The 25,916-nt window shown below is 50.0% G+C and overlaps 8 protein-coding genes across 8 annotated transcripts; 4 read left to right on the top strand and 4 right to left on the bottom strand.

Moving 5' to 3' along the window:
* Positions 1-151: 151 nt before the first annotated feature.
* FSUBG_4855 (raffinose invertase) lies at positions 152-1,759 on the top strand (the record flags this gene model as incomplete). Its single annotated transcript, XM_036682888.1, has 1 exon — positions 152-1,759. One exon carries the CDS (start codon positions 152-154, stop codon positions 1,757-1,759), a length of 1,608 nt encoding a protein of 535 aa, XP_036539541.1.
* Positions 1,760-1,807: 48 nt separating this feature from the next.
* On the bottom strand, positions 1,808-4,006 carry FSUBG_4854 (uncharacterized protein; the record flags this gene model as incomplete). Its single annotated transcript, XM_036682887.1, has 1 exon — positions 1,808-4,006. The coding sequence occupies one exon, from the start codon at positions 4,004-4,006 to the stop codon at positions 1,808-1,810; it is 2,199 nt and encodes a 732-aa protein (XP_036539540.1).
* A 5,419-nt stretch (positions 4,007-9,425) lies between these two features.
* On the top strand, positions 9,426-11,241 carry FSUBG_4853 (5' nucleotidase; the record flags this gene model as incomplete). The annotated part of the gene is made up of 2 exons (XM_036682886.1): positions 9,426-9,546; positions 9,596-11,241. 2 exons carry the CDS (start codon positions 9,426-9,428, stop codon positions 11,239-11,241), a joined length of 1,767 nt encoding a protein of 588 aa, XP_036539539.1.
* A 788-nt stretch (positions 11,242-12,029) lies between these two features.
* On the bottom strand, positions 12,030-13,716 carry FSUBG_4852 (phthalate transporter; the record flags this gene model as incomplete). Its single annotated transcript, XM_036682885.1, has 5 exons — positions 12,030-12,065; positions 12,118-12,969; positions 13,018-13,097; positions 13,148-13,394; positions 13,447-13,716. 5 exons carry the CDS (start codon positions 13,714-13,716, stop codon positions 12,030-12,032), a joined length of 1,485 nt encoding a protein of 494 aa, XP_036539538.1.
* A 2,095-nt stretch (positions 13,717-15,811) lies between these two features.
* Positions 15,812-17,241, bottom strand: FSUBG_4851 (acetyltransferase; the record flags this gene model as incomplete). Its single annotated transcript, XM_036682884.1, has 4 exons — positions 15,812-16,175; positions 16,239-16,687; positions 16,738-16,981; positions 17,036-17,241. 4 exons carry the CDS (start codon positions 17,239-17,241, stop codon positions 15,812-15,814), a joined length of 1,263 nt encoding a protein of 420 aa, XP_036539537.1.
* A 970-nt stretch (positions 17,242-18,211) lies between these two features.
* Positions 18,212-19,568, top strand: FSUBG_4850 (NAD+ kinase; the record flags this gene model as incomplete). The annotated part of the gene is made up of 2 exons (XM_036682883.1): positions 18,212-18,298; positions 18,357-19,568. 2 exons carry the CDS (start codon positions 18,212-18,214, stop codon positions 19,566-19,568), a joined length of 1,299 nt encoding a protein of 432 aa, XP_036539536.1.
* A 1,975-nt stretch (positions 19,569-21,543) lies between these two features.
* FSUBG_4849 (lysophospholipase) lies at positions 21,544-23,638 on the top strand (the record flags this gene model as incomplete). The annotated part of the gene is made up of 2 exons (XM_036682881.1): positions 21,544-21,619; positions 21,768-23,638. The coding sequence occupies 2 exons, from the start codon at positions 21,544-21,546 to the stop codon at positions 23,636-23,638; spliced, it is 1,947 nt and encodes a 648-aa protein (XP_036539535.1).
* A 523-nt stretch (positions 23,639-24,161) lies between these two features.
* On the bottom strand, positions 24,162-25,297 carry FSUBG_4848 (oxidoreductase; the record flags this gene model as incomplete). The annotated part of the gene is made up of 2 exons (XM_036682880.1): positions 24,162-25,209; positions 25,257-25,297. The coding sequence occupies 2 exons, from the start codon at positions 25,295-25,297 to the stop codon at positions 24,162-24,164; spliced, it is 1,089 nt and encodes a 362-aa protein (XP_036539534.1).
* Positions 25,298-25,916: the final 619 nt, after the last annotated feature.

Raw genomic sequence — 25,916 nt, 5'->3', positions numbered from 1 at the left:
GCCAAGAAAGGTTGTCTCCGAAATGGATATAATTAGACGTTGCTTCACTTTATTTCGTTCACAATCAACTAACAGACAGCTCCAACCTGGATAACCACCTCTATCAACACGACCACCAAATACTGTACCACACAGTAACAACACCACGACTATGCGATCAATACTCCCTGTCCCAACTCCTCCACCCGAATCATGTATCTACTCTCGCGAATCACACTACCAAGCTTCCGCCGATGTCATTCCCCTCCTCATTGACGATACATACCACGTCTTTCACCTCAACACCCCGCCAGCCACAAAGCACCACCCAGAGCGTCTAAGAGCAACATGGTCGCGACTCCGTTCAACAAATCTTATCGAGTGGGAGCGTGACCCAGAGCCTGTCTTGTCGCCTGGGGAATCTAGCTCTGATCCAGATGCTGATGGTGCTTGGACGGGATGTGCAGTGCTTGATCTAGATCAGTACATGAACCTCTTTTACACGGGGTATAGCCTGTCGCAAAATGGTCGACAGACAATACTTCGTGCCAAAGCAAAAGATCTTCATGGTACGAGGTTTGAGAAAGATGCAACACCAGTCACAATTCATCCTGAAGGACTCGATAAGTATGAGGACATTGACTTTCGAGACCCCTTTGTCTTTTATAACCGTGCCGAAGGTCGATATTGGATGCTTGTAGCTACTCGACTAGCCAATGGCCCATATTGGAGTCGCGGATGCATCGCACTGTTAACATCCCCGGATCTCGAAGCCTGGACCGTTGCGCCAGAACCTCTATACGCTCCCAACGACGTCTTCTGCCCCGAATGTCCAGAGATCTTCACATTGCCCAACGGAAAGTGGTACCTTGTGTACTCGCGCTTCCACGCCCCGAATGCAGGAACAGTATATCGCATCGCTGACACACCATACGGGCCATTCCGCGTGCCAAGAGATGGATCTCATGGCCGACTCGACGGACGCCGTTGGTACGCAGCCAAGTCATGCCCTAAGGCGGGAGATCCCGATAAGAGAATCAGCTTTGGCTGGATTGGAGACTACGCGGACGATGAGAAGAAGTGGCTCTGGGGAGGTGATCTTGGTGTCACTAGAGTTATGTGGGCAGACACGAACGCCTGTCTGCGCATTGATGCTTCTCAAGAGTTTAGGAGCTACATATGGCGATGCTCGAAGCCTGTGTCGCCTAGCAATGCTGCTCCGAGCTTGTATCTCTGCTCCCTCGGCACAACAGCGACTCATTTCCCTGAGTTGGGCTCTGCGGAGTGGAAGAAGGATCTCATGGTAGACTTCAAAGTCGCAGCTTGTGATGCGCACACTTTTGGCGTCATGCTTCAGACCGACAGTTCAGGTAAAGGCCATCGGCTCCAGTTTAACCCGCAAGGAAACGGCTTCTTCTCCGTCGCCCTCATCACCGACTTTCCACCCCTCGACGACTTCTGGGCAGACCAGTACCGCATTTACATCCCCCGACCTGTCGACGGTCCCGAGTTAGTACGACACGATAACGTCAGTCTCGTCGATGGAGTCTTCCTCTTCTTGAGGGGTCAGCTCGTCGAGGTCTTCTGCGGTGGACGAGCGCTGAGCTTCCGACTACCTATACCGCCCAACTGGGCAAGCGGCGAGCGAGACGGGGTTCGCAGATTGGGATGGTTTGTGGAAGATGGTATGGTTGATTTAGTTGATATTAATATGAGGCATTCCATGGGTCGCAAGGACAGCTCGGCTGAGTCTGACAATGGCCTCGAAGATGCCGACTAATTTCTTCTATTAACCTCTCCGCCGCATTCCTTCTCATTCACGGCCCCTTCATCCAAGATCTCTCTGCGGCATCATAGGATTTGGTTGAATGACCAAGCCGCTGAGGAGATCATACGGCCCTGACGCGCCCGCGGCGAGATCCCAGTCGCCAAAATCAGTATATTCATAAACATCAGCACCATAATTGCCCATCATTGGGCTAACTTTATCATTAAGCGGCTCGTTCAGATTAACCGCGAGAGAATGCTCCAGGCCACGCAATATAGCCCCCTCCAGTCGATTCACGGCATATTGCATCGGCTGATGACTTTTGCTCATCATGCGAAGGTTCCAAAGATACGAGTTTAGGGTCTCCTGCCAGAAATGTCGCTCATGCGATGATAGCGAAGTGACTAGAAGTAATGTGGTGAAGGAGCCGAGGAGCGAGAAGAGGTAGGGTGACGTGAAGTACCAGAACGCCTCGAGATGATCAGGTCGCAAGCTGATGACAAAGGATATGGCGCTCTGAGCTGTCTGAAGCGCAATCTGTCGAATGCTGGAGAGGACTCGATCGTCCGAGCATCGCGGTGGGAGTGCTGTAGAGCGTATTAAGCGGCGCAGCAGGGTCATTACGACGCCGTAGTAGGAGAAGTGCAGGTATCCGTGGAAACACAGCTTGCGCTGGTAAACAACGTTCATCTGCAGTGTCGGCGGAATGCTATGGTACCAATTCGTCAACATCTCGAAGAGCGGCCGGGCCTTTTCCCACAGAATAACGGTATCTTGCTCACGACATGTCCGCGCTGTGTAAAAGCTGGAGTAGACAGCGGATAGAATCTGCGTCAACCGCACCATCTGTATAAACTGCGTCATGCCAGTGGCAGCAATAGATCTCCGGTCATCGTCAGAGCCAGACACAGAAACAGAACTAGAAACCGATCCAGAAGTGGACGCCGAAGCTGCGTGGCCTTCGCTGTCGAAATCAGAAAAATCACCCGGTGTAAGATCGCCCACTGTCCAGTCATCGTCGTGAATATGCACAGGACGTCCGTAAGCCAATGCCGTCCAGCGATCCTGCATGAATAGCGCCCAGCTGAGCCGCTTGCGAACATTTCTCTCCCATTGCGGAATAGTCCAGTTGCTCGCATCGAGGTGAAGCCCAAGACATTGGCCGATCGCAAGCGCCTGGCAGGTGAGTCCCCATTGGAACGTGTGGTCCGGGTTGAGGGGGTCCTCGGGCTGGCACTGCAGCAGAAGGAGGGCGGCCTGGATGGAACTGAGCTTTGGGCGGTGATAAGATGCTGGTATGGCAGACCGTAGTATCCTGCGGAGGAGGGCGGCGTCAGGGGGGTTTCTGATGGAGAGCTCAGGGTCGTAGGTCCACCAGCGAATGGCGGACAGATAGATGGCTCCAAGGAGGGCGGCGGGAATGCGTCGGTATGACTGGCTGTAGGCAAGGGTAAAGGGGTCCTTGGAGAGGATGGGATAGCATGGCTGTACGTGTCTCCAGAAGAGCTCAACGAGACTTGGGCCGTGAGGACGAACACAGCTCTCGATGGCGTCGACCTGAGAAAATGTCGGATCGCCTTCAACTGCTTTTTCGTCACGAGCCATGTGAAATGTCAAGGGATACTCCTGACCGTCGTCTCTCTCCAGCACGCGTCGAATAGCATGTGTGTCGAGACTAAACTCGTGAGTCTGAGGATCGTAGGGTCGATGTCGCATTAGTATAGGTTCCATATCGCTCCCCAGACCATAAAGCTCTGCAAACCGCGTAGACGAGCATCCCATAGTGCGGTCCAGGGGACCAAGCTCCGGGACCATGACAGAGGGCGGAGCGAGAGGAATGCCGCTATCAGCAGAAGCCCTGGTCTCAGCAGGAGATAAAAATGCCTGGGCCGCGGGGACAGAGTGAACAGACTGGACATCGTCTCGCGACGCTTTCCGGCTCTGGCTCATGCTCCGCGCTGACGTTTGGCTCTGGTCCTCATGGCCGACATCGTCCTGCTGCGGCTGTTGCAGGGAGATTGTGTTTGAGTTTAGACCGGAAATACCACTACTGCCACTACCGCTGGCGACCTGTCGCTCCGGAGGATCATGCCGAAAAGTACACGGCGTGGCTCTCAGCTGGCAGTGGACGCAGTTGTCGTCGCCATCCTTTGTAACGCAGCGAGTCTTGCGCTTCCGACAGGCATCACAGGGACGAAGACTGCGACGCTGTCGCTTGCGAGCGTTGTTCTGATAGTCCTGAGGTGTGATGATTTCCATTTGTCGTGGAGGAAGGGTGAAGTTCTGCCATGTCCTGATTGGAGAAAGAAGAAGCTGAGAAGTAAAGATGAAGTGAGGTGAAGTGAGGTGAAGTGAAGTGAAGTGGTGTAAGTTGTAGGGAAGCTTCTCTCTCTCTCGGTGTTAAGAACCTAGAATCCACTCCCCGCTTGTACTTATTTCCCTGTCGTGTCCGTGTCTCAAGCTATTGCAGAGGTCTTGGGTCTTGGTATGGTCTTACGCAAGGCAGGGAAAAAAAGAAGATTACATATACAATAAACAAAGAACGATAGGCAAGAGAGAGAAATAATACACAACTACCGATCATCCGTCCTTGCTTACTCGGCTCTTGGCCCTCGAACAAGCTCTCTTGGCATGAGGCTGTGTCGATAGACGAGTGACATTGAATACCTACTCAACACTGCATATATGTACAGTGAACTCGGCTCTAACGGTTTTGTTGTAGAATGGAGGTGATGATGATCGTTTAATACAAGACAAGACAAGTTCGTCAGCCTCAAAGTCAAGTCTCAGCTCAGGATCAGGGTTTCTGACACAGAAGACGTTGAATCAGCCTGTTTCTCTCCATTATTCTTCTTTTTTTCTTCTCTTGTTTATTACTCTTACGGTAGTTATCTTGAGTGGCTTTTTTTGTTTCATGGAATGGCTTTTTGGCTGCCACGCGCCATTTTAAGCAGATGACGGCGGTGGAAGAGAGTAGAGGTCACGGCCACTTTGCTCGTGTTGTATCCCTGTCTGCAAGGTTTCAAACGGGACAAGCTGGTTGACCTGTCGCCTGTCGCCTGGGGGGCCTGGCTGCTGGGCTGCGTGTCTCGTCTCTCCCCGTGCAGAAGGCAAGTCTGCAGCAAATAAAATAGAGTTGGGCCCGTCTTTCTGGCCCATGCAACGCCCTCCCTGTGGCTTGCGCACTAAGAAGGGGATCAGAGACAAAGGACCCGGCAATGGCATGGAACCTGGCGCTGCTCCCTCGTACCTAGGGAACAAGACCGGCGCCGTCTCCATTCTCTACTCTGTAGGTTAGTTAGCACTCACTCGCTGGAACTCAGAAACTGACTTTTTGCTTTTTGTTGACCAGTTCCGTGGGCTCGGGAGTTGGGGTATGCCAATGGTCGTTAGTGGTGGTGAAATGGTAGTGGTAGTGGCATTGGTAGTGGTAGGTAGTCTAAGAGGGGGCGCAGGTGCCGTTGCCGCCGAGTCTTGGCAAGAGGGCGACCCTGAAAGTCCGTTGATTAGTAACTGTACTTTACTTGGCTTTTGATGACGTAGAATAAAGGCATTCTCCCCTTTGGTCCCTTTCGGATTCAACCGTCATGACCTCATCCTCCTAGAGCCTCTCTCAAGCCTCAACATCTCAAGTCAGTTACGCACTGTAGACAATGCTCAAAATCTCAGACAAAAACTTAGATACTGTTGCATTGCCAAGATTCATACCACTCCGCCTCTCGACCAACAATCGTGGTCTATGCGTGGCTTATGTAGTATCATGCCAAGAAGTTAAGAACCTGCATCACTACGAATGGGCCAAGCTACAACGAGAAATTCAAAGAGAGAGACTCAAAATCTTGCAGATCATTTTTCCCTCATTAGCAATCATCCGAAATGCTAACTAGTCACTGAACCCTTGACTGCACATCAGTGGGCTACTGGGCTGGGCTTATCTCGACCCTGGGGCCTGGAACTGGCATGCAACCAAACCTAAACCGCAAATATTATCGCCAACAACGCTATTTCCACAAGCCCTTTTTTCTCTCTGCTTCTGTCCCTGATTAACTGAAACTAGGACCAACAACTTGACTTCACGCCATTCTGGCATCTAACGCTTATCCTTTTCCATGCCAGTTCCTTTCGAAACAAGTTCTACCACCCAGTCTAGACCACCCTCAGACCATTCGGCCAAGCTTGACTAGGTCAGATCTTGGAGTGCAGCACACACAATCGGCATGTGTTTGATTAGTTCCTTTGGGGCATCCTCTACAATCCGCTGAAAGGGTCACGTACTCCTTCCTCGGGCTTGCAATTGCCATGGTGGCGTTTTGAGTGCTCCCAACTCCCGGCTAAGGGCTGAATTCCTTATCGGTTCTTTTGAAGACCTCTGAGGCTGTGGTCGATAAGTGTCACAATGCAGACTCTCAGTGATCACAGCAAACGGCAGAAGCAACTCCAGCCACCGTCATCACACAGTTGCATCGACCAGTGATGCTATGGAACTCCCGATTCGATAGCTCACTGGCCAAGCCCTCATGAAGATCGATGCAGCAACATATCAACGAGCAAATAGCGCTTCTCCTGCCCTATTCCTACCCACATCCCCGTTGAAAATCACCTCAGCGAATCGGTATCAACCCAGTTGCATACATCACCACCAGCACAGACCCTTAAACTACCGGTATGTTGATCCAACTTCAAAAGAACCCTCTTGGCTAGCCTCTTCAAGTTAGGGAGAAGCCGTTTGGTCTGTCACATCTCAGGCCAGCAAATACATGTGCAACGGCTTTGGGGGGGCCTGTAGGCTGTGATCGAAGGAAGAGTGCAGCCGCCCGGGTGCCTTTTTCCCGTTTTTCTTAACAGCTTGCGCGCCGTTCCGTGGTAATCTGCAGCTAAGGGGCTCGTGATCACCCTCGCTCGGACGTTTGGTTATCTCAACTAATACTGCAGCATGGTTGAGGCGCCGTCTTGGCTGGAGGACAGGGACAGAGGTGGTTTTTCGAGAGGTTAGACTTCCAACGGTCCTTGGTATATGCCTATCTCTCTCTTGGCAGGCGAAATGAATTCATTCCATGTGATCACTTGGTTGTGAAGTTACTGTCAAAAAGCTATCTTGAAGTTCGTATTATTGGGTTTTGCTCTAAGTTACTAACTACTTTAGATCTCCCACTTAGCTAGTTTACTAGATATGTGTCTCGAACCATAAGTAGCTGGTCCTTGAGGGCAGCAGATACAATATTGGGCCTTTTGACTTTGCTGACATGCCTTAGGACCTTGTTTACAGAGAAAGTACTCTAGGCAACAGGGAATATGCCCGCTTGAAATTTCGGTGATATTCCGCTACTGTGAAAGCTCGGCACTACTTTCGAGTTCCAGTTTCTGGTCTTCCGGATTCCTTCATATGTTTCTCAACAGTTACTGGTCACGAAGTGCAGCTCATCATAAGGATAATCTCCACGAAGTTGCCGATAAGCGGGTGATGAACAGGGGTAATTCTACGAAATCGTCGATCACAAGAGGCCTCCTGCTTATTTAATAGAGTTCGGGAATAAGTGATCGACTGAGTGACGTGGAGATCTTTACAATAGTGTCAAGTTCTTGCTGATCTTTTCAAAGGAATATGGTGCAGACTCACGAGCCCATGAAGTCGATGGAGCTGGTACAGGGTAAGCATCTTCGAGAAGCGATGGCGTTTAGCCACAACTTCACTAAGACTCAACGCCATCCGCTAACTCACCGAAGCGCACTGGCGGGCTTCTAGCCTAACCGCCCCAATACTACAAAAGCCGATAGATATCGGGAATTTAGGCCCTGATCGGTGAGAGGATTAGCAAAATCCGGATTATTGAAAAGCTACTTCTAAGAGGTCTGATATATCTGCATAAAAGGAAGATCCTAACCGCCTTCTTAATTAGTTACTGCTTGCCTAATTAGGTAACTAAAAGGGTAGTATTAAGCACTAATAAGGTTAGATTTCCTATTTTTTTTTTTCTTTTTTTCTTTCCATTAGCCTTATAAGGCCATTAAGCTTTTAGCTTTTATACAGCGGCTTAAACAGTAAGGCCCCTATAGCAGGCCAGTATCTCAAAACTTAATATCAGTAAAGGTTTATCTGCCTTGGTGGCGCAATTGCTGCCTTGATCAAGCAGTATAAATACCGCCCCTCGGCAGATGTGTCAGGTCCCTTCCTTCATCCCACCTAAATAGATTTCCTATAGACCTCCTTTTTAAAGGACTTATTAAAATCCTAAAAATCTTTACTTAACTTTCCTAAATAGAAAGTAATTAGTCCTAAAGAAGCTAGATAGAAAAAGGTATAAAGTATTATTTACATAACTTAATTACTATCTTAAGAAAGTTAATCCTATTTTTTCTAACTAATTAGGGGATCTTCCGGTCAGGGTAAAAATAATATCTTCCCTACAAAATAGTTCAGGATTTTACTAATCCTCTCACCAATCAGGGCCTTATACGAGTTGCGTGGGTTTTGATGCGCCTCTTTTTCTTTTTATATAGACCGTCGTGACGTGCTGAGTCGCGCAGTTGAGGCGAAAAGCTCTGTTAGTGCACCCAGTGTAGCCAGTTATTCCCAGACCTCCGCTACCCGAGACACCAGCGAAGGAAGTACGTACTACAAACCTAGGCTGGCAAATGGATACAGCATCGAACATCAGACGAATAACTAGAATAGCGTCGATAACTGACGGGCATATTGCTCCGGAGACCGCCTAAACAGCAAAGGATAGTAACTAATCAACATAGTCTAGGTACATATCGATCCTCTGGCAAGTCAATTCAGCGCATTGACTGGCTTGATCAGCATTTTTACTAGCGATGTTGTGCAGCATAGAGACTAGACCAGAATAGGCATCTCGATATTGAATCCCAGAGCTTGACATGGATGGAGGAAAGTGTGTCGAGGAGCCAATTGGCAAGATATGTTGGGTCGCTGAAGCCTGAAGTGGGCAATTCCTCAAAGGCCCGAAAAGCCTCTAAGAGAGAGAGAGAGCCTGTGGCGATTTGATTAGCACATCCAGTGGGTGAGTGAGTGAGTGAGTGTCACGTCGCGAATGTCGGAGGCGAAGACGGCGTTAGCCATGGGGGGTTTTAAGCTTAAAGACTAAAAACTGAACCGCCCCCAGAATATCAACAAGATGAATGATGCACGACGACGAGTCGCATGAGTCAGGCTGCCACCTGTCATTTATGACATTACAGGGACGTTGATCAGCTGAATGATAACAGTGTTGATTGACAGATATTAGACTTCCTGCTCACGGGCGAGTTACCACTTCCAAAACCGTTTGACCGGCGCTACAAGGCCAAAACCTTGCCCATCAGCATCTGTCGGACAAAGCCGCCCAAGAACCTATTCTTATCATGGCGAACTCCGTCTTGGCTGATACAGACAATCTATAGCCTCTACGGATACACGTTTCTACATAGTGATAGATAATACGATAGCTACACTATAGCTGACAAGGAAGGAGAAGGAGATTGAGTGAAGATATTCCCTCGGCTGGCCACTCACGTTGCCCACGTGTGTCTTGGCGATCCCATCTCATGGAACCTTTGCGCGACCCCAAGTCTTTGATCGGCCGGGGCCGTTGTCGGAATAAAGAGAGCGACGGGCCTGGTTTTCTGATGATGCTGGATTTGTTCATGTTCACCTCTTCTCTGCGCGTAGGTCAACATCATGAAGTCGTCAATTACTCTGGGTGCTCTCGCTCTGGCGGGCTTGGTCTCTGCTGAGGATGTTCTGTACAGCAAGCGATTGAATAAGCGATTCGTCGACGATGATGGACATTACAACATGTGTATGTGATCAATTGCCTTCTTAGCGGTCCAATTGACTTATTTACGTAGCATTCTTCCACGTCAACGACGTTCACGCGCATCTCGACGAATTCGCAAAGTCGGGCACTGACTGCGTGGATCCTAAGAAGGGCTGCTTTGGTGGTTACGCGCGCATAAAGCACACAGTCGATGGGCTTCGAAAGGACCACCCTGATAACCTGTGGCTCAATGCAGGCGATGAGTTCCAAGGCACGCTGTTCTACTCGTTCTACGGACCCTCCAAGATTGCTGAGAACCTCAACACCTTGAAGTTCGATGCTATGACGCTCGGTAACCATGAGTGGGATGGCGGTGACGAGGAGCTTGGCGAGTTTCTCCAGAACCTCACATTCCCCGTCGTGTCTTGCAACGTCAAGAGTGAATACGAGGGACTGAACAAGACGATCAAGAATTACCAGATCTTCAAGGAGCATGATTTGGCTGTTATCGGCGTCACCACTGACACCACGCCTGGAATCTCGAGTGTCGGAAACAAGACTACCTTCCTTGACCCCATCACTGAAGTGCAAAAGTCTATCTGGGAGATTCGAAACAAGACTGACATCAACCGCATCGTCGCCCTCACTCATATTGGCTACGATGTCGACAAGGAGCTTGCCGCAAAGACAGAAGGTCTGTCCCTCATCATCGGCGGTCACAGCCACACTCTTCTCGGCGACATGGAAAAGGCAGAGGGCGATTATCCCACTATAGTCAAGGACATCAACGGAGACGAAGTCTTTATTGTCACTGCCTACCGATGGGGTGAATACCTCGGCTCCATCGATCTGACCTTTGACAAGGACGGCAAGGCTCTCGAATACCACGGTGCTCCTATCCATCTCACTAACCAGACCGAGATGGATAAGGCTCTTAACAAGACTATCAAAGGGTGGCGCGCTCCTTTTGAGAAGTTTGCCGCCGAGGTTGTCGGAAACACAAAAGCTGAGCTTGACCAGTCAACTTGCCAACAGGGAGATTGTCTTCTCGGCCAAGTTATGGCCGACGCAATGCTCGAGTATCGTCTTAACCAGAGCCGCAACGACGACGACAAGCCCGCTTTTGCCTTTATCAACGCCGGCGGAGTCCGCGCCACCATCGACGAGGGGAACATCACTCGTGGCGAAGTTCTCACTTCGTTCCCCTTCGGCAACGCTATCGTGGAGCTCACTTTCACCGGCTCCGAGCTCAAGGAAGTTTTCGAAGGAGCAGTAACAGGCGTTAATCAAAAGAACAAGAAGGAAATCACATCGTGGTTCCAGGTTTCAAAGGGCCTTAAGATCGAGTACAACCCCGACAACAAGAACGGCTCCAAGCTCGTCAACGCTACTCTCGACGGTGAAGCTTTCGAGGATAAGACAAACTATCGCGTCGTTACTCTCGATTTCCTTGCTGGAGGCGGCGACAACTTCTTCAGCGTCGATGCCAAGAACCTGGCTACTCTTGATTCGCAGGATGAGGTTCTCATTGGGTATCTCGATGCGCATAACCCTCTCGATCCTAAGCTGGAGGAGCGTGTTGTTGAGACGAATGCCACGAGCAGTGAGGACGCTGAGCAGGGTGAGGCGAAGGGCAAGGGCGGAAGTGCAGGAGGAGATGGGAATGCGGCTAGTGGTGTTCACGCCTCGATCTTGAGTGCTGTGTTTGGTGTCGCGATGGTTCTGTTCATGATGTAAATGGTGGAAATGCAATTTGTATGTATAGATGACTTACAGTAGACTAATCAATAGTCTTTCAGTAATTTGTTCCAACTGATCAACAGTTGTTTGTTTGACCTAAGCGTCAGTAGTATTACCAGGTATAATCACATTATCCTGCAATGTTTAAGCCCGCACGCGCAGAAACGTCTCGTAGTTCATCTGCATCTCATCCCCATCCCCGAGGACCAAGTAACCCTCCTCCAACCAATCGATCTCCCTCCTCTCAAGACGAGTTTTAACCACCAACAGAATAATAAACACAACAGGAATCAAGAGCCACAGTACAAGCAGCACGGCAAGAATAGCCAGGTACACCGGGACGGCGTATTCAGGATGACCCATGTTCGCGACGAGGAACAATATTTTTTAGTATGGGAGTAACGTCATGGCGGGCAGAGCTGGGTTTTTGTGCAAATTGTTGAATGAAGACAATTCCTTTGTTTGACAGCGGTGGGAGGCCAAGTGTTCGGGTGGGAGTGCACATTGTGCGATGGTCACTGCCATGAACAAGAGACACGGCGTTGTCAAAGAGTAACACTCTCCAGAATATGACTTGGAGGGACGAACAGCTTCAGATGTGACAAGGAGGGCTTTGTCTCTTGCGAACATGTCACCAAGATAACTGTGAGATTGATCAGGTCAAGCTGTCTGAAAGACAAGAGATGTGAACAACGGACGTTATTAGGCTAGACTGAAACAAATACATAGAAACAGAACAACCTCATCCTGGCATTTGACATTCATTCATCATGTATCCACCCATCTTAGTAAGTATAGCGGAAATCGGCAGAAGCGCCCTCCTAGGATAATTGTCAGTGATGTTGTCATGTCAGCACGAGGGGGCTTACTCACATCATGGGCCTCCAACACCTTCTCACCCCGATCGGCCTTGGCATTCTGCCTCTTGAAGTCCAAGTCACAGAGGCAGACGAGGGTGACAGTGACGAGACAGCAGGCGATGCAAGCCCACATACCAGGCTTGTACCCCGTGAGCTTGTCCTTCTCGCGGAACACCAGACTGCCCGCAATACCGCCAAAGCCGCCAAAGCCGACAAGAGTAGCGCTGCAGAAAGCTCGCTTCCACTGGCCGCGGACGTTGTTGGCCTGGAAGGACATGACAGTTGGGATGTTGCTGTTGGCACCGGCGGTGACGAGGAAGACACCGAAGTAGCGGACGTTGGCACTCTCAGCCCAGCCCATGATGGGGAGTCCGATGAGGCAGAGAAGCATGTTGAAGAGGATCATGGGGCCTCGGACGTGATACTTGTCGCCGACCCAGGCAGTCGCGAACATGACGATACCAGCAAAGGCATAGGGAGGCGCAACGAGACACTGAGCTGCTCCGACGCTGAAACCCATGTTTCCGACGAGGATGATGGGCAGGGTGTAAGCAAGGGCGTAGCTGATGGTGGTGGTATCGAAGAAGATCATAGCATAGGCCCAAACCTTCCAGTCGGCACCGCCTCGAATGAACTTGCTGAACTGGAAGGGAGGGACCTCAGTGTCGCCACGATCACGGCGGATACGATCGACGACCCATTGGCGCTCACGGCTGCCGAGGAACGACCATGTCTTGCGCTTGGAGTCGGGGAAGTCGACGAGGAGCCAGTATCCAGCAATACCGAGGACGATGGTGAGAGTACCTTCGATGATGAAAATCCAGCGCCAGCCAGTGAGATTCTCGCGGCCGTTTAGTTGCATGAGCTATTGTATGTGAGCAAGAGTGAGACGTGGATTCGGGGTGAGACGTACACCATAGGCGAGAATACCGGAGAAAGCAGAAGCGACACAACCGAGAAGATAGAAGACAGAGTATCGCTTTCCAACCTCATCTATGGCCTTTGATTAGTGCTGATTTACTTGGAGCAGTGAGGATACTCACATCGAGTGTACCATGTGCTGAGAAGATAGACACAGCTGGGGAAGAAACCAGCCTCGAAGAAACCAAGAACCGCTCGGAGAGCTGCAAGCTGAGGGAACTTCTTGACGAAGCCCATACCAACCATGACAGCACCCCACATCATAGTGATGAGAGCCAGATGAATACGAGGACCGACTTTGCGGATGAGGATAGTCGACGGGGGCTGAAAGATGACGTAGGGGATGAAGAAGACCAAGTTGGCAATGTTCTACCACGATTGTCAGTCAAATCACCCCCAGAACGGAGAGAACAAGACTTACGTATCGGAAGCCAGTGAGCTGCAGCTCAACACTCATGCCCGCAATGTTGGCCGCACTCATATTGGTTCGGTCCATAAGCGAAACACAATACATGGCACCAACAGTCACGACGAGTCGACGATCGATTCGTCGAATGATGCTGCGCTGCTCCTCCTGCGTGAAGCCATGGTCGTGATCGATCTCAGAGCTGACCTTGCTAGGAGCCTGGTCGAGATGATTGAACTCGGCCTGCTTCTCGACGCCGTCGTCACCATTAGTTGTTCGATCCATGATGGGTTGCGTAGATCGGAAAAGTGGTGATCAAGTTCAAGTTTGAGTGGGAGTAGGTAAAAAAGGAGGAGGGAAAAAGAAGAAGAAGAAGAAGAAGAAGAAGAAGTTCTTGTTACACAGTTTCTAAGAAGAGAAAAGGTGCTGGGCAGTGGCCCCCTTTTGAGAATGGAGGAGAGGAAAAAAGGTGGATTTGACTTGACAGTGCAGGATGGAGAGAAATCAGGTTCAGGTTCAGGTTCCACGGTAGATGGCAAGCAAGCTATTCTCTGCTTGTCTTACCCCCGAGTCTTTTTTTCTGTTTCTCGCTGCTCTTGTTGTCTCCAGTTTATTTCTGATAATTTCGTCCACGATCATCGCCCTCTTATATATACGCATTTGCCCTCCCCATCTATGGGGTCATACATCTCGATATCGAACCAATCCTACTGAACCTCGGGTGGCGGTCAATGCCAAGCAGAAATAAAGAGCCCAAAACGTGTCTACACACCCCTTGGTCTTGGCCATGGAAACAGAGCTTGTTCGACTCGTTTGCGCCCAGCTTCCCCCGCAAGATCTACCGTCGTTTGCTTGCTCCACCAAGAAATCTGGGGTGTGGACATGGGAAAGACGACTTTGCGGGGTAGATAGTGTACATAGGCTGGGTATTGCGGTATAGCTGCTACGCCCGGAGGATTGCCTGTTTTGGGGCGAGATGCGATGGGGGGCTTGTCATTGAGGGTCCCCCCAGTGCATCATCATCAGCAGGACAAGAAAGATTGAGAGGGCGGGCTTGTCATAGTACGGTCTTGGCTGTTTGTGCGGTAGTTAGCCTGCTTTCTCTCAGGTCAAGTGTGATTAGGTTTTACAGGCTCCCTTGTCTTTGGGGAAAACGGAGAAATTTGGGAATTAAAGTGTGTGTGGTTGATCTTTGGCTGTGGAATTTGATCGTTACACCACCGCCTTGTGTGTTGCATGGGTTTGAGCCTCGAAGCGAGCATTGGCAATGGGATCCATTGTTTGCATTGCATTCTCATGTAGCATTGGCGAGTGACCAACGTAACTCAACTCATCAAGTACGCTGTCCTACTATTGACAGTATTGCTAGGAAACACAAAGACGTCGGACTATCGCTCTCTCACTTACACCAGCAAGGCTCCCCCTCCCTACCGCAAGCCACACCTCCTTTTTCTTTTCTAGATCAGATACAGTAAATCGTGTCCTTGTCCCGATACCTAAAACAACACCTTAACTTAGGTAATTATTCTCCTCTCCATCTTTCTTTTCCCTGCGAGACACACTCGATTCAACGCTACTCAGTCCTCCCCCGCGTTCTCCCCCACCCCCGCATCGACTCTCACCTCCCGAACCAATAACAGCTCAAAGAGCGACCTTGGATGCCGAGGCTCCTCTCCAAATTCGACTCTAGAGGTCAAGCTTAAGTTCCAATCCTGAATTCCTAGTCTCTCGTTGGGCGCTTCTGCGGCGGCGCTAATTTATGGTTGTTTTGACCTGGACTCATCGCTGAGCTGTCACCGGAGAGGGCTTGCAGTAGCTACTAGCAGACACAGACACGGACACACAGACAGACAATATCCAGGGCTAGCTTGGTTGAAGCAGTGATTTCTTTTTGTGGCAATTCTTGCGGGTCGTTGGCTTGGCTTGGCTGTCGGCACGCACCGAAAGATATCCAGTGATATCCCTTTCACAGTTCTAGATTCCAGTAGTCAAAATGTGTCATTCAACGCTTTGCCATATACCATACTCTAGCTGAACCATCATCAAGAATGTCGCTATCTCGGACACTGCCCGAATCCTCTTCCTGACACGCGTCATCTCATCATGTCATGTCCTTCGCTTTCGTGGACCGTCCCAGACCATTCTGCGCCTCGGTATCTCATCCACATCGTAAACATTACCAGAAAAGATCAAATCCAAGCCAGAACGTACGTCCCGTCCACACCTTCAGTATCCCGTCTTGTACCCTGTCTAATTCATCTCGAAGGATTTGTGCAACCTTCAACGTTCATGCAATCATCCAATTCATTTTACCTGCGGCGGCCAAGCACCGAGTCCTATTATCTTATTTGCTTGTTCCTGACCGAACCTCGGCTCGGGTTCAACGAAACGCGGATGACACAGTCGAGAAGGACTTCTTGATGTTGTGCCAAATCAGCGCAGCGGTACCAACAACTGCAAAGATCTGAAGAATCTCCCAAGGCTTTCGAGTCTTGACCTCGGTCTCGATGTAGTCGATCTTGCTACCAGCCATACGAGGGAAGCGACCGGTTGTCAGGTACTCTTCCATGAGTGCATCCTTCTTATACCACTCCTCACGCAACCAAAGCTCAAAGGCCTTCTGGTCGTGAAGGGGCATATCGCTGATTTTGAAGCGGCGCCAGTGGAAGTTGACCGACTTAGGGGCCCGACCTTGGAAGTAGGTGCTCACCAAACCAAAATATTCCTCACCGAATCCACCTCGGCTAGACGCGTCCGTCAGTCGACAGTTACAATGCTGTGTAACGGGGCTTCAGGTTACAACTTACGGAATTCCCTCATATGCGACCGTGCAGTCGTAGACGTAGTCAATGCTTCCCTTGAGCTCATTCAGACAAAAGAACATGCCAGTACTTCGTGGAAGCATAACATGGTCTGGATCCTTGAGGTCGTTCTTGGCAGCCCAGCCAGCCGACTTTCTACGCCCATTATTGGAAAGATTCGTGCCTTCGGGGAACAAGAGCAGCCACATGGGGTCCATATACGACTTTCCATTAGGATCAACCTTGCGCTGCTTGAGTTTGTTGAGGCGGTAGGCCAGGCGGGGCTGATCCGAGGCCATCTTTCGTGACATGAAGATGAATCCGTAGAAGCGCATTCCCCAACCAATGAAAGGGATGTGCTTGAGAGATTCCTTGAGGATGATGTAGATATGTCCATGCATGCCAGGAGAGTTGGCGTAAGCAATCCACCACAGATATAGCCAGTCAGTATAGATCTGCGCAAGGGTTAGTTTCTATCAACCTCGTGAAAAGTAAACGACCGTACTTGATGGTTGGCAATCATCACCAAACGCTCAGGGAACTCGAACTGAACTCCCCCATCGGGTCGCAGCTTGATCTGACCAGCGACCGACTCGTCACCGCTGATTCGGATAGTGGTCGGGCCCCAGATCTGGGTCATGGAAGTTGTCGTAAGACAAAAGGATTGTTTTGTCATAGCCATGTAGGCATAGTACCAGTCACGATTGACGAAGTACAAGGGAGAGCCGATAAGCTGGGTAAAAAAGATGCTACCGTCATGTTAGTTACCTGCCTGTACCTGACGAGGGACTCTGCGTTCATACATCAAGCAACATGTGTTGAAGTATAGGGCGAACAAGGAGCCGCGCACAATCTGCATGAGAGTTCCATAGCTTTCTTTTCCCGAAGGATGCTCATCCTTCGGCTTCGGCTTCTGCTTCTCTGCTAAAGACTTCTCTGCGAGACCAGCAAGTAGCTCTGGCGAAGGGATCACCGTCTCCGGTGGGCCATCGGTTTTGGTGTCAGCCATGGCGGCGTCTCTGGTCGTCTGTGTTGTCTATCAGATGCTGTTGTAATTTTCTTTACAAGGTATCACGTCGATAAAACTGAATAAACGAAGAGGCGGCTTTCGACTGTTATATCTCGTGTCTGCCTTGTCCACGCTGTTCGAGCTAAGGGAAGAGAATGCGAGGGGTCGCGTGGCACAGTCTACACAGTCAAAGACAGAAACCTAAACCTCCGACCTCGTGGCGTAGAGATAACGAGAATAAAAGTCACGGTCTATCGAAGCTCAAGATGAAGAAATCTGACGAGGCTGCGAGACATTGTGCATGTGATTCAAGGTCAAAAGTCCAAGGTTACCCTGAGCTCAGCTCGAGCTTACCTTGCCTGTTGCTCTGACGTGCCTGCTTGTGGTTAGCTGTTAGCGCAGGTGACATCAGGCGGATGCGTCGGAGGGCGGAGGTCCTATGATAGACGCCTAAAGACGTGGCACGGTGATTTACAGATGCCGATCAGATTTGGCCAATGAGAAGCTACGAATATGAGATCACTTGGCATAATGGAAGCTGTTGGATCTGCGTTTGCAGAAGCTATCGCGGGAGAGATAAGACACTTTGACAGGTCATGCACAGATTTCAGCTGATCAGGGCTTCTATGTACATACACGAGTCTTTAGAGTTTGAGTCGATATTCAGGGTCTTGACACTGTGAAACCGTCCCTTGCAGCGAAAATCCTTTCTTTTCGTTCTCAAGTCGAATGTTGGAACAGGAAGGCGGTGAAGATCAGCCCACCTCATTCTGCCAAAGCCGTCGCAAACCCGCATGGGGCATGAGAGGTAGCTCCCGTCTTCGGCGTCATTGGATCTGTACGCAAATTTAAGCAGCCTCGACGGTTCCTTTTCTTTTCACATGCCATGCCGAAGTCCTCGTACTATGTCTAGAAGGTCCCTCTTACGAGGACTGACCCTCTTGAGGCCCAATAGTAATCAACTACCAACATGTCGCTTCCTGACTCGGCTATCCACATTCACTCTGGCACCACAAACATGCCGCCGTCTTCTATCAACAACCTCGACCCATCAAACGTCCGAGATTTGCAGCATCGCAGAACTCCCGAATAGAATAAGCCCACGCTATCTCCAGAGCACAAAACCTGGGTCGTCACTATTGTCACTGAACTGGCCCAAACCCCCTCGAAATCTCCTTATCATCCACAAGCTATACTCAGATGCCGTCGTCGAGGCTGTCGTCAAATTCTCGACGTACCTTCATAATGAGTACCCAGAAGTCAATCTCGTGTTTGAGCCACGCATCGCCCAATCGCTAAAAGATCGTGTCGATTTCCCCATTTATGCTTCCGACTCTCGATCCAACATGGCAGACAAGATTGACATCATTGCAACTTTCGGAGGCGATGGTACTGTCCTTCGAGCTGCAAGTCTCTACAAGCTCCATGGTTCTGTTCCTCCGATTCTGTCATTCAACATGGGAACACTAGGCTTCCTTGGCGAATGGGATTTCAGAGAGTACAAAAAAGCTTGGAGGGAAACGTTTATGAGTGGCAGTGACGTTGCTACCCGTGAGGCCAACTATCCCAGAGGTGATTGGGACAAGACAAGCCCAGTGTCATACACAGCATGGGAAAGGCATAAGGGTAAAAGCATGGGAGCCCAACGAGCATCCAAGGTGTTACTCCGTCACCGCATCAAGGCTGATGTGTTCGATCCGTCTGGTAACAATATCAACCATTGGTTGTCAGATACTTTATCAAGCGAGGCCAAGACAGGGGCCAAGGCTCTAGCGGTACCTCATGAGCCGTCACCATCACTGAGAGCTATCAACGAGATCTCGGTGCATCGGGGTTCTCATCCCCATTTGGCTATTATTGATATCTACCAGAACGGTCACTTTCTTACCGAGACCACTGCTGATGGTATCTTGATCAGCACCCCCACAGGCTCAACGGCATACAGTCTAAGTGCAGGAGGACCAATTGTTCATCCACTTGTCAAATCCCTCCTCATCACGCCTATCAGTCCTTGCAGTCTAAGTTTCCGATCCCTGGTGCTCCCCCTAGACACCAAAGTCACGCTACGAATGAGTCGTAAGAATCGTGGTCGTGAGCTTGACCTGAGCATTGACGGCAAGAGGTGTGCGGGAGTGTCGCCAGGGACAGAGATCCGGGTAGAAGGTGAGTTCGTTGGGCGAGCTGGTCCCGGCGAGGAATGGCATGGCGGTGTCCCATGTATGATCAGGACTGAGGATGATGACCCTTGGGTGGGTGGCTTGACTGGCCTACTCAAATTCAATCATCCTTTTGGACGAGAACCTGGTGGGGATGAGTATGCCGATTAGGTAGTTGTTGAGATGTATATGTATATGGATGGATACATATGGAGGCGGTTCTATTTGATACCCATACGTTTGGATAATAATGAAGTCATGAGGAGAGTTAGCACTCTTGGGGTGCGATAAGAATTCGAAATGCTTCTTCAAAGCAAGATTCAAGTTACCAATAAGCATATAGACAACTTTAAACGAATACCCGGGTAGGTCACCGGCTTGTTGTTACTTCATGCTCAATGTTCCGTCACATGGTTGCACTTCGGGCTCTCTATTCTTGAGCTGCTTTTGCTGAGCTTTCAACACGAGATATAGAATAAGATGATGACAGGCTTAGGGCTGAAAATCGCAGCCAATCGCAGTAAGATGGTGCGCGCAGCAGTAAGCGGCATATCCTTCAAAAATCCGGATCGGCCGAGTGGTGAAGCCATGGGCGGTCCGCGGACATGGACATGGATTACAGCCACTCAGCATGAGCAACTAGACTACCCTTTTCAGAGGCAGCGGTGATCCAAGATGGATTCACTGCGCGCTGACAGATGGCAGTGCATAAACCAAAGCAGAAGATCTTTGTCGATGGTCCACAGCAGCTGACAAGTGGCTCAGATACGTGGCAGAACAAGCGAAGACTCGTTCAAAACGATACGAGTATCTAAGCGCTCTTGTGATCATATTCCATGTGAAGAAGCATTGGAAAAGAGCCGCCAAGCCGTCTTGGCTCTGAGATTAGCAACGGCGGTTTGAGCTGGGCGGGTTCCCTTTAATTTCGCCGCCAGGGGGTTTTCCTCAAACATTCCGAGTCCTTGTGGATCGGGATATTTTGATGACCCATGATCAGCCGACTCTAGTTGTTTGATGCTCCATTGTAATGTCACTGGGGGTCTTTTGTTCCGCGGATCTCAATACAGTACTCAGCCTTTGGTGATCTTCTTCTTACTCTGCTGAGGACTTGCTATGACAAGAAGAGTCTGAGGTGAGGTCATTGTTTGACTCGGCGCGCGGTTGGACTTGTTGAAGTCATGCAGCGGGTGTTCCTGGAACGGTTTTAAGGCTTGTTAGTGGCTGGGTGATACAGGGGATGTTAGCGGGTGGTGGGCAGTAACTCAAACAGATGGAACTCGATACAAGGGCAACGGGAATTATCATACGCGAGTTGACCTTGAAACATGAATATGTATGTATTCAAACAATCAACTTATCACTACTGACTGATAATCAACCCTCACAATGGATTGATTGCCACAGTCCTTCCTCCGTTCCGCGGAGCATCCATCTCTAAATAGAAACAGAACACAGTACAGAATCACACACACAACCTGTGTCATTGCATTGCGTTGCATCAGACCGATACTGTACGGCTCAGAGAGGCGGCGCAGGGCTGGGCGGATTCTTGGCAGTGAGGCAGAGGCAGAGGCAGAAGAAGAAGAAGGGCAACGCCTGTAAGAAAATGGTGGCCCTTGGCTGATCGATGACTGAAGGAATGAGAGCGAGAGAGACATACAAGCTTAACTATTACCCTTAAATATCTAATACGAACCTTGACCTCTTTTCTCTTACTCTATTTCAATCAATACCTTGCCTTGCCCTGGCTGAACGCAAAAGCACGGGTCAAAAACCGTTGACGATACGGTACCGATACTGCCAATTAAACTGACCACCCCACACTGAATCCTTTCCTTTCCTTTCCTTTCCTCTACATACCCTTCTTATTATACCCGTCACAACCTCGACCTCGCGTGTTTCTTAGTTTTTCTTTATTCCCTTGTTTTCTCTTCATTTCTTCTTTTTCGGGAGCCAGTTATTTCTTATTTGCATATTGACTCTTTGGCATTTATTCATCTTGGACCACCCTTTCTTCGATCCGACCACCAATCCATCGATACAACACAACACAGCAGCAACTCGAATTGTTCGCTTCCATTCCTTCCGAGGCTGTGAATAGCTTCCGTCTTTCTTACCGCTCCTTTATCCGCCCGAGGCCGTTGCCATGGCCATTTCTTCGGGCCTCGCCCTTTTGCTGGCTGCCAGCGCCGCATTGAATCCCGTCACTGCTGCACCTTCGAGTAAGTCGACACTCTTGGCGACCGCGCGTGTCGCTTCACAATTGTCGTCGAGCGCATAGAAGCTGGTGGAGCGCGGTCGCATACATTGCATTTCTTACCCAGATGTTGGGGTCGCACGCGGATCAGAGCTAACGTGATCCAATCGCAGTCGACGACGCTTTCGTTGCCATCTCCAAATCAGATTTCTCCCCCCGATCAGTATCAAAACGAGGCACGCCTCAAGCTCCCGATGGCTACGTCCCCTCCAAAGTCGTCTGTCCGAGTACGCGACCGACGATCCGAAATGGCTCTTCCATCTCGAGCATGGAGCGCGATTGGATTCCCAAACGTCGCAACGAAACCATATCCCCAATCCGAACCCTCTTGAAGCGTCTAGCGATTCCCGGTTTCGACAGCGAGGAGTATCTCAAGGATGCTGAGACAGATCCTACTGCGCTTCCAAATATTGGTATTGCTATCTCTGGAGGTGGCTATCGTGCCATGCTTTGCGGTGCTGGTGCGCTGGCAGCTTGGGATATTCGTTCCGCTGGAAGCGACAAGGATGGAAATCTTGGTGGTCTTCTACAAAGTGCGACATATCTTTCTGGTCTTTCCGGTGGTGGATGGCTTGTGGGCAGTTTAATGATGAACAACTTTACTTCTGTCCAGGAAAGCGTGAACTATCCCGGAATCTGGCAGTTGGAGAATTCGATCCTCGAGGGCCCTGAGAATTACTCTCTTCTCCAGTACTACAATACGATTTTCGACGCCGTTTCCGATAAGAAGGATGCTGGTTATGAACGATCTCTTACGGATTACTGGGGCCGCATGCTGTCGTACCAACTGATTAATGCAACGGATGGTGGTCCTGCATACACATGGTCTTCCCTTGCCGACGATCCTGACTTTTCTGAGGGCAAGGCCCCTATGCCTATCATCATTGCGGATGGACGTGCACCAAATGAGACTATCATCAGTCTCAATGCGACCAATTTCGAATTCACCCCCTGGGAGCTTGGTTCTTACGACCCCGTTCTCCAGGGCTTTGTTCCTCTCAAGTACGTCGGTTCGGAGTTCGATAACGGCAAGCTACCAAAGGACAAGTCCTGCATTGCTGGTTTTGACAACGCTGGCTTTGTAATGGGAACTTCTAGCAGTCTCTTCAATCAGATCGTTCTGTATCTCAACGAAGACGACAACAACTACGTTCCTGACGGTGTTCCGGATATCGCGGTCGAGGCCGTGACCTCTGTTCTCAAAGCTCTTGGCTCTGATAATAACGATATTGCTGACTGGACCCCTAACCCCTTCAAGGGCTGGAACGATGAGCATAACCTGAGCGCTGACTCCGAGCGACTCACCCTCGTCGATGGCGGTGAAGACCTCCAGAACATCCCTTATTACCCTCACATCCGAAAAGATCGTGAGGTCGATGTTGTCTTCTCATTCGATTCTTCCGCCGACACCGACTACGGCTGGCCTAATGGCGCATCTCCCATCGCCACCTATGAGCGCTCTCTCACCAATATCTCGGAGGGCTCATCATTCCCCTCTGTCCCGGGCCAGAACACATTCCTCAACCTGGGCCTCAACACGCGCCCAACCTTCTTCGGCTGCAACGCCACCAACATGACCGACCCCTCACCCCTCATCGTCTACATCCCCAACTACCCCTACGTCTACTCCTCCAACATCTCCACCTTCCAAATGAGCATCAACACCTCCGAGCTCTCGGCCATTATTGAGAACGGTTACGCCGTAGCTACCATGCTTAACGGCACGCGCGACAAGGACTGGCCCATCTGCGTCGGCTGCGCAATGCTCTCTCGCAGCTTCGACCGCACAAACACCACTATTCCTGACAAGTGTCAGGAATGCTTCACTAATTACTGCTGGAACGGAACTCTCGATGAGAAAGAGCCCAGCGAGTATAACCCTACTTTCATCGGCGAGCAGATCGAGGTGGAAAGCTCAGCGTCAAAGGCCAGCAGCACTTTTATCGCCATTGCAGCTATTGTAGGATTTATGCTCGCCATTTAAAAATGAATGAAAAGTAGAGGAAAAGATGATATATATATTTGCTTATAGGAGTAACACATTGGAGTTTTGTTCTATCTGAAGCGCCATGATCTTGAGGACATGGATTCATGAGGAAGTTTACATAGGGGTTGGATAGATGATGAGTTGGAGACTCGTCTTATTATTGACTCGAAATTCTCCATATTGACATGATCATGTGAAATTTATTGTGGTGTTTGGCATTCAGTATGCGGCCTACCAGGATTGCAATTTGTAGATGTGAGGACCTTCTCGAATGGACTTCAATCTAGAGGATCATCACCAAAGTCGCTCTATATCGACTACGCACAAAGTACATACGTGTTTGCTCCCTCATGTAGTGTTAGCTAGCTTATCACTATTTAGCCTCTAATCAGGATCTCGAGCCCTTACACACAGGTGGATTCACAAGATAACTTCTCGCGAGACTGGTTCATGTTCAAAGACACTGCTCCTCCTATTCATAACTTTTCCTTCATTAAATCATTACATATCCCTAACTAATCTAAGCAAAAGTGACATCCTTGCCTGTCTTGGCACTCTCAAAAACACCCTCAATGATCTGCAAAACATCCCTCGCCTCAGATGCCTTCACCGGAACATCCTCCTCCTTCCCACTCTCAACAGCCTTGCCAAGCTGAGCGTAGAAAGCCTTGTAGGTAGGTGTCTCAATGGACGAAATGGTCTGCTCCTTAACCTTCTCGTTGTCATCAACGACAACCAACTTATACCGAGCTGGGTCCTCCTTTCCAAAGTCCGCGTCGGTAGCCTTCGCACCAGCCTTGAGCGCATCTTCTTGCGTGTCGAGACCGAGCTTGCGGAAACTTCCCTTTGTGCCGCGGACCCAGAAGCGAGGCTGCTCGAGTTCGGCGCTGAGAACGCTGATGCGGATGTTGACGAGGAGACCGTCGGGGTAGGTAAGTTCTGCTGACACACCGTCGGGGTTCTCAAAGTCGAACTTTCCTTCGCGTTGAGAGAGGAGACGGCCATGAACAGATTGGGGCTTGCCGAAGAGAACGTAGGCTTGGTCGATGAGATGAGTTCCCAGGTCGTAGAGAGCGCTTCCGCCTTGGGAAAGGGGGAGGTCTAGCTTCCAGTTCTTAGAGGGCACAAGACGATAACGGTCAAAGTGGTTATCGAACTGAACAATACGACCAAGAGTACCCTCAGAGATGATCTTCTTAAGGGTAACAAAGTCAGCATCCCATCGTCTATTCTGGTAAACAATAAGGAGCTTTCCGTTCTTCTTGGCAATCTCAATAAGCTTATCAGCCTCAGCAGAAGTAGGAACAAAAGGCTTCTCGGTCAAGACATGCTTTCCAGCCTCGAGGGCAGCCTTTGTGAGCTCAAAGTGGTTGTTGGGGGGAGTGCTGATGACTACAAGATCGATTGCAGCGTCGGCGAAGAGATCCTTGTAGTCTGTGTAGTGCTTGATATTAGGGTAGTCAGAGGGTGCTGAGTTACCCTCCTTTGGAGATCGTTGAACGATGGCGTGGAGTTTGAATTGAGGAGTTTGAGTGAGGAAGGGGATGTGGAAGATTTTGGCAGACATGCTATTGTTGTCAGCTGATGATATCACGAAGAGGTTGAGGGAACTCACCCATAGCCCACGACACCAACGTTGAATGTCTTTCCGCTCATATTGACTGACTGACTGTAGTTAACTTGAAGTTTTATGTCTGCTCGGAACGATGATTTAATAAGGGATACTCCCAGCTTTATAAGTTATGAGGCAGGTTCTCACCATTTCTCCAAGAGCCTCCACAAGATGAATTCCGTCATGGGTGCGGAGTCATTCCCCACGGCTGCTTCGCCATTCCTGGAGACTCCGGACGAGCTGAGCGCCACGATTGGTAGAGTACAGTGGATTAGGCCGAGAAAGTCGGAGATGTAGTGAAGGTCCAAGCGAGAAAGTGCGGTTTTCTTAGTCATTTTCTCAATCTCTTATATCTAATAGCAGCTATTCACAAGATGAGAATATTTGTAATCTGAAATGGCGTTAGATGAGTTTACTTTTGTTTGAGGAGATTTCGTGATGTTGCGGAGTGTCCGTTTTGGGTAGTCTTGGAGCATGATGAGATGAGCTGATGTGCACTGGTCGGTCCGAACACGGTCTACCGGCATCTTATCAGGATAAGAGCGGATAGTGATAAAGCGGTTGAAATAGACGCCGAAGATTACGGGCCCGTCTCTCATGATATGGCTCCGTGCCGGACTCGACATTTCTGCGTCTCGCGTCCCGATGTGGATCTCCGGACAA

This window comes from Fusarium subglutinans (genome assembly GCF_013396075.1).
Source record: "Fusarium subglutinans strain NRRL 66333 chromosome Unknown NRRL66333_c0000044, whole genome shotgun sequence".
In the NCBI taxonomy this organism is placed as follows: domain Eukaryota; kingdom Fungi; phylum Ascomycota; class Sordariomycetes; order Hypocreales; family Nectriaceae; genus Fusarium; species Fusarium subglutinans.
The sequence above is the reverse complement of the archived record's forward strand: the minus strand, read 5'-3'. Positions and strand labels throughout refer to the sequence as shown.